Source organism: Diceros bicornis, chromosome 29 (genome assembly GCF_020826845.1).
Source record: "Diceros bicornis minor isolate mBicDic1 chromosome 29, mDicBic1.mat.cur, whole genome shotgun sequence".
NCBI lineage: Eukaryota > Metazoa > Chordata > Mammalia > Perissodactyla > Rhinocerotidae > Diceros > Diceros bicornis.
In genome coordinates this window covers 37,091,860-37,100,237 of record NC_080768.1, presented here as the reverse complement: position 1 = coordinate 37,100,237, position 8,378 = coordinate 37,091,860, and the positions used below count along the sequence as shown (strand labels likewise).

The following is an 8,378-nucleotide window of genomic DNA, read 5'->3' as shown; positions in this document are numbered from 1 at the left end:
TCCATACTGAGGGATTAAAACACATACATACATACACTTCATATTTAGCTTTTTATTTAATTTCTTTAACCAAAGAGTTTTCTAAGAAACAAACTTATTTACAATAGAAGAATTGGTTTAGATTTTTTTTAATGATATTTCTTTATGTGTGTGCTTGTGTTTTTTCTGACCTGAAACTTAAAAGAGAAATCCTGTAGTAGATATAGTTAAAATAGGCAACTGTCTGCTACTAAACATATTGTGAATTTCTATTATTTTTCCTTAACTACAGTCATTCAGCCATGGTAGCAGAAAGCTATGGCGTGGACTATTGATATTGCCAAGAAATTCACCAGCACATGGCTTATTTCCAGAGGAGAAAGTACACTTTATAACCGTTATGTTCCCCCTGAACATGTTTAAAAAGTCAAATTTTTGGAAAATAAAGCCCACGTGGGCAGGAGGGCAGGCTGCAGCATGCCTCCGGTGTGCAGAGGGCCATGACTGGTCACACCTGGGGCTGCAACTGGGTGTCGGGTCCGCAGAGCTGGGGCCGAGCGGGGGCGAGCAGCGGCGCCCTCCACGCTGCACCGTCCTTTCTCTGCAGATGCCTCCCCGCGCGCGAGCAGCCAACCGCCATCGCTGTGGCCAGGCCAGCAGGCCACGCAATGCTGTCTCTCTTGCTGATCCTCTCAGGCCTGGGCCGGCTGACCTCCGCCGGCCAAAGTAAGTGAAGGACCCTGCTGCCAGGAGGGCCGCCTGTCCCAGTGCCCCTTGCCGTGGCGGGCGTCGCCCTCCTTGCTCCAAAACCCCAGGCCAGGCTGCGAGAGCCCGGCGTCCTGTCAGAGCCCGCCTAGTCTCAGGATCCTGCTGGGCCTGGTGGTTGCTCAGAGCAGGACTGGGACAGTTGTCCGTCACTTAACTGCCCCTGCACTTGCAGGAGAGGGAGCCCATCTCCCGGGTCCCGAGACCAGCCATCTTCACCTACTCAGGGCCGAGGTCAACAAGCCCCAAAGTGCCTCTGGAGGGTGGTAGGTAATACTGCCAATTCTAGAGGACCCTCTTTCTGGAATCATACAAAGTATGATTTTGTGGGGGGTGTGCATGTGTTAGGGCTTGGAAGTTCCAAGAGTGGTGTGATATGAGAGTACAAGTGAATGAGGACTAAGGATGCTGCAGTGCACTGGGGATGCTCACACTTGTTTTCCTTACTGCAGATTCTGAAACACCACTTATACAAATTACAGTGCCACAGAAGATTGCGACCAACACCAATGATGGCGATGGTTCAGAAACGCATGTAATTAAGAAATCACTTTTTTTTTTAAATGAGTGTTTTATTTTTACTGGACTACATGACCCAAATCAATTCATGCATATCCCTTTGTGCAATTTTGTTCTAATTACTGTGTTAAAGAGCTGTTTTCTCTGAACCAGAGCAAGTGTTTTGATTTCTTTTTTAATTTCTTAAGTAATATATGAACATTATGAAACTCTTTTAAAGCACAGATTCGGGAAAAAATGCCCCAAATTCCAATCGCAGAAATGACGTATACAGTCTACTAGACTTTTTTCTAGAAAATATGTACTTTTAAATATTTATTCTATGTGAGGTCATACTAATATTTACCTTGTAACATGATTTTAAAATGACAATATATAAAGAATATCTTCATGGGGCCAGCCCGGTGACAGTGGCGCAAGCGGTTAAGTGTGGCGGCTCTGCTGCGGTAGCCCCAGGGTTCCCCGGTTTGGATCCCGGGCGCTCACCCACGCACTGCTTGGCAAGCCATGCTGTGGCAGCGTCCCATATAAAGTGGAGGAAGATGGGTACATATGTTAGCCCAGAGCCAGTCTTCCTTAGCAAAAAGAGGAGGATTGGCAGATGTTAGCACAGGGCTGATCTTCCTCACAAAAAAAAAAAAAAGAATATATTCATGCCTATATTTACATATATATGCATATATAAATCTTTGTAAAATCTTTGTATTTTAATCTGATTAAAATAATAAAGCATATACATTGTAAAATTAAATCCAGATAGCAGAGTTGTTAAGAAAGTGAATGTCCTTCCACCTCATTTTTAAAAAGTAGTAAATTTGAACTAAATGAAGTTTTAAAGACATGCACACACACACGCACATACATTTTAAATGATAATATATGGTTATAATTGGCCTTTTCATTTATTTATAAAGTTAGGAGTTACTTTTATAATAATAAATATAGCTCTATCATTATTTTTCACAACTGCCTATCTCATTATATGGATGTAGCATCATATAGTTTATCAAATTTTCAACGTGTAGTTAGTTTCATAAGCCTTCTTGGATCATCTCAATAGGATCAACAGGCAAGCCATTTAAAAAAATTCTGATAAATATTACAAAATGTCTACCTGAAAAGTCACATTATTTTTGACTCCCCTTAACCAAGAGTAATGATGAGTATCTTCTTGAGGCCTCTCCAGGCTTGGTCCAGTCTTCTCTTCTCGCCTCTGGTGAGCATTGTAATGAATGATTCACTTTTAACTGGTATTTTTTGATTAAGTATTAACAAGCTATGCCTTTATATATATTGTCTATTTAAATAATTTTTTGTTGTTAATTTCTTACTGATTTTGACTTCTCTTTTTATATGAATTAGCAGTTTTGGTTAGAACACTTTGTTTTCAAGAAGAAAGTATTGATGTAAAGACCTACAGGGATCTAATAGGAATCCAAGGACTGGAACGGCAGCAGCAAGGTCTGAGAGGAGTGTTGAATTGCCAACTGAAACACTGTTACACACTGAGGCAGCTTTATAGACTAAGTGGTCTGTCTGACTGTCTCACTTTATGGCACCAAAAAAATCCAGTGATTGTATGTTTAAGAATACTGTTACAACAAAAACATAAATATCCAGAGAGGTTAAAATGTTTAGAAGAGTACAAGAAATACTGAGAAAATGCTAGCCAAAAGAAAACATGAGTATCCATGATAATAGGAGGAAAAAAACAACAGCATTTAGTACACACATACATATACATACACACACACACATGCACACAGATGTACATTATGAGGGATAAGCATCATTACTTAATAAAATATTCACTTCACTAGGAACACATAGCAATTCTAAATTTGTATGAATTTAGTAAAATGCCCTCAGCACATAAAAACCGATGGCATTAGAGGAAGAAATTTTCAAATCCATTTTCATAGTGAGATCTTAAAACGTTTTTTCTCAAATGTTGGTTGAAAAATCATAAAAATATTCATAAATATAAAGACAATTTAAACAGCAAAAATAAATATTTTATTTGATGTGTATGTGGAGAAGTGAACCCAATTTAGTGAATATATCGTTTTCGTCTTTCTTCTAATTGTTAGGATTCACTAGACTCTACAAGGAATCACACACGGAGCTTTTATTTAATGGCAAAGCATATGGTGCAGCAAGAGAAAGAGAATTCAGGCAAATACTATCAGGAATCCAAGAAACATGCACAGTTAGCTCCCGGTGAACCCAGTCTCTGCGCTCCTGGAACATGCTGAGTCTCTGGCTTGAAATAACAAGGCCTATGGGAGGACTTTTGGCTTTGGGAGAACTCCTTAGAAAGCTTTCAGTGATTCTTTAAGTAGCCAAACCAGCCTTGTCAAACTAGTTAGGGCCACACTAAAGCCAAGCTTGGCCAGGGGAGTTTTGAATCCTAAAAAGTACATTATAAATCTCACTGCTCTTGTCTTAGCTAAGAGTCAGCAACATCCAGATTTGTAGGCATCCCCAGAAATCAAGATAGAGCTTTTCTAATCCAGCTGTAATTTAGCTCTATCTCCATAGTAAATAATGCACATTCTTCTCTAGAATATATAGAACATTAACAAAATTGACCACAGCAGGGAAAAAAAATTAAAAATCAAGTATTGGTAGTATAGAACTCATTATCTGGTAACAATTCAATTAAGTTAAAACTTAACAGAAAGACTGAAAAATGTATTTGGAAATGTAAAAATACACTTCTGGGGCCGGCTGGGTGGCATAGCGGTTAAGTTCACGAGCTCTGCTTTGGCGGCCAGGGGTTCACAGGTTCGGATCCTGGGCATGGACTTAGGCAGTGCTTGTCAAGCCATGCTGTGGAGGCGTCCCATATAAAGTAGAGGAAGGTGGGCACGGATGTTAGCTCAGGGCTAATCTTCCTCACACACACACACACACAAAATAATAATAATAAAAATACACTTCTACGTGATTCATGGGTTGAATAAGAAACCATAAATCATAATAAGTATGGAATAATAAATAATGGACAAGAATGAAGAAATTGCAAACCAAAATTTGAATCAGGCTCTGAAAATGATATAGGGGCATAATTTATAACTACAAATACTTAACTAAGCAAACAAAAATGTCTGAAAATTAAATTAGAAAAATAATTATAATCTTAAAATTTGTAAAGATATTAATAAAATTAAGAAACAGAATTAATGAAAGAGAAAATTAAGCTAAAGTAGCCTGGATTCACAACATCAGAAGTTGATTTCTGAAAAGAGTATAAAACAGATATTTTGGTGAGATAAACTAAGGAAAATGAAAAGGAGAAAAATCATGTAATATTAGAAATGAGAAACACACAAAGAAGTAAATAAAAATGTGAAAGTGTGCTTCTAAATTGTAATTTAAACAAAATAAATTCATAAAAATATAACAAATCTAACTTAAGATGAAATAAACAGTATTGATACTCCTACCCTATTAAGAAAGTGAAATATTGTTTAAATCCTCTGCCCCTCCCTCCAATTACAGGCTATACTGATTCTTAAAACGTGTATAATTACGTCAAAACACACAAATCCAAAAATCTTATTGCCTATCTAAACTGCTGAGTACCCTCATGCAAATCAGGCTCCTCAGAAAGTCCCCTTGTGCCTTTTTTAGATATAACCACCAACTTCACTATTTTGTTGTCTTGAACTTCACATGAAAGGGATCATTGAGTAGTACTTTTATTGTGTGTGGCTTCTTGCATTCAACATACTGTTTTTGAGATTCATCCCTGTAGATTAATATATGAATTAGCTCATAAATTTTATGGTTGTATAGTGTGCTAAAAACTGAGTTACTAATCTCTTAGTGGACATTGTTTCCAGTTTATAACCGTTATGAATAAATCTTCTATGAAGAAGCAAGTGATTTGTTGATATATGCTTTCATGTACATATCTTGAGCAGTGAAATGCTGCCTTATAAAGTACACATTTAAATTTACAGAAATCTGGTAAATAGTTTACTAAAACGGTTATACTATTTTCCATGTCCGCTAGCAGTATATGGGAGTTTCAGCTGGTCCATATACTCACTAACACTTGGCATTCTCAATCTTTTGTTGTTGTTGTTTGCAGGTTTGTTAATTTTATTCCTTTTTCTCTATCCTTTTTGGTTTATTTGGTATCCCATGATGCATATCGATGATGAGTGACTTGTAGAATGTTGATGGGCCAATTGGATATGAAGTACAAATATCATTCTTCAGTCTAGGGATTGTCTTTCAACTTGCGTAATGGTGTCTTTAGGTGAACAACAGTTTTTAATTTTGATAGTGTCAAATTAATCAAATATTTATTTTGTGGCTTTTCTTTTTATCTTTTACTTAAGAATTATTTGCCACTGCAAGGCCATGGAAATATTCTCCTGTATTTTCTTCCAGAAACTTCATAATTTTAGTTTTGGTATTTATGTCTGTGTTCATTTCTAAAATTTTTTATGATGTGAGGTAGGGGGTCAAGGGTCTTTTTTTTCCATATGAGTATCTATTGACTTAAGTCCATTTATTTAAAATACCATCCTTTTCTCATTAATTTAAATAGGCACCTCCATTGGAAAAAAAGTTATTTTTTGTGGATTTATTCTAGACTCAATTCCTTCCAGGTTATATAATTGTTTTTACATAAATGGCACACTATCTTAATTACTATAGCTTTATAGTAAGTCTTAAAATTTAATACTTAAAGTCTCTCTGCTTTTGCTTTTCTTCAGAATTATTTTGTCCATTATAGGTCATTTGCATTTATATAAAAATTGAACATTATACTGCCAAATTTTACTAATAAGCTATTGGATAACATTCAATCTACAAGTCAATTTTGATGGAAATGAAATCTTAAGAATGTTGAGATTTCTAATTCATAAAATTGGTATATTTGTACCATTACTTAGGTGTGATTCAATTTTTCTCTGCCATGTTTTGTAGTTTTTATGTAGAGGCCCTCCATATCTTTTTATGTTTTCTGATGCTTTGGTAAATTCTATTTATACAGTTTACTTTTCCAGTTGTTTATCTCTCATTTTATAGAAATAAAACAGATTTTTGTGTGTTTAACTGTATATATCAATTTTGCAAATAATACATCACTATCGTTAATAATAGTTTTCTGCTGTTTCCTTTCGCTTTTCTATGTATTGCATTTGTATTATTTGCAGATAAGGACAGTTTTGTTTCTTTTTTCCAATATTTATGCTTTTTTTGGTACAGTCTAGGAATCCCACATGATGTTGAATAGGAAGTAATAGTTCAGCTAGTTGATTCATGTTTGTTTTGTTTTTACTGTAGGAAGAAACTCAATATTTCAAAAATAAGTATGCTGTTGGCTGTAGGTTTCATAAATAACCATTATCAGTTTATGGAAGTTTCTTATATTTTTAGACAGATATCTATATCTATATATCTGCAGATCTATCTATCTGGAGATCTATCACTCTGCAGATATATATATGTATGTATGTCTGTGTGTGTATGTATATATACATTTCTTCTCAGTGTAGTGAATCAGCCTTTTATTCTTGGGATAAAGCCCATTTTGTCATGATATATTTTATTTTGGTTGGATTTAATTTGCTAATATTTTGTTTAGGGCTTTGAAATTATGATCATCAGAAGTATTTTACTTCCTTGGAATATAGTTGTCTTGTTGCAATATCTGGATTATGCTGCCTTATAAAATTAGTTGGGAAGTGTTCTAACTTTATATAGTTCATGAATTTCTATAAGGTTAGTATTTTTTCCTTATTCAAATGTTTAGTATAATTCACCATTGAAAACCTCTCGACCTAGAGATTCCTTTGTGAGAATATTTTTAATTACAAATTCAAATTCTTGATATAGTTGAGTTTAAATCTATCAACTTTTCATTATCTCTGTATGAACTTTATTTCTGTTACATTTTTTAGTTCTTTCCATGTTTTCTTTGTAATTAATCCAATCTATCTTGTAAATTGGATTTTAACTATTTTTCAATTAAAGAGCCTGTTTCCTATTAGTGGGGAGTGGATAATGGTGTTTAGAACCCAATCACTGTATGCTAGGTGTGCTAATTCCTACTGGGATGTCACCACTTATATATTGTTCAGTGGCCCAAGCCAGAAAATGTGTGTGTACACACATAAACACAGATGTAGGGTGTGTGAGCACACATGTGTGCATGTGTATAAATAAATCTGTGGGTGTATTTGTATTAAAACCATAAATTTATATTGATATACCCAATTCCAATCTAAAACTACAGGAAAAGAAAAAAAAAACTGGGAAAGAACAGATAGGATATGGCAAAACAAACAGCAAGAGAGTAGGCTATACTCTAATGAATTTTGTTAAAAGTAATTGGCGTAAATTTTGCAAATAAAGTTAGAGATTGTCAGATTTGGTGGAAAAATTGAAGGCTATCTGCAAGAAATGTCCTTTAAATAAAATACATGAATGGATTAAAATGAAAGACATGAATAGATTAAAATAAAGGAATGAAAAGTTCTTTTTTTTCTTTTTTTGTGAGGAAGATCAGCCCTGAGCTAACATCTGTTGCCAATCCTTTTCTTTTTGCTGAGGAAGATGGGCCCTGCGCTAACATCCGTGCCCATCTTCCTCTACTTTATATGGGACGCCGTCACAGCATGGATTGACAAGCGGTGCGTCAGTGCATGCCCAGGATCCAAACTGGCGAACCCCTTGGTGATACTTCCTTTAATCTTAAAAGGGACTTCTGTTGTAGCATTTAAGTTTCAATTTATTTGTGCTAGAAACTGCAAAGTAGAAAAAGATAATACATAAAATTCAAGTTTCTTCAGAGATTACTAGCATTTCTAAATGTAACCATTTTAAAATATAATTTGATTATGATACTTAATAAATGCTAATGACTGATGCTTTTAGTTTTGAAGTTGATTTATAGTCCTTGATTTTATGTAAATTTGACTATGATTAATTCTGTCATACATTCCTACATTGAAGAAAGACAGCAATATACTTATATATGTGTATATAGTCTTGAGACATGCATGATACAATCCGTTTATACGAAAGAGTACATACATTTTAAAAATTATGGCCATCGACTTTTAAGAGTTTGGAATTTCTAATAATTACTT

At 35.0% G+C, this 8,378-nt stretch overlaps 1 protein-coding gene across 1 annotated transcript in view; it reads left to right on the top strand.

The window, feature by feature from the left end:
• The first annotated feature begins 1,161 nt into the window (after positions 1-1,161).
• Positions 1,162-8,378, top strand: part of LOC131394061 (A disintegrin and metallopeptidase domain 3-like) — a 115,046-nt gene continuing 107,829 nt past the window's right edge. The window contains 1 exon segment of the mRNA XM_058525267.1: positions 1,162-1,279. Coding sequence (XP_058381250.1) covers positions 1,169-1,279 — 111 coding nt within the window. The 5' untranslated portion in view covers positions 1,162-1,168.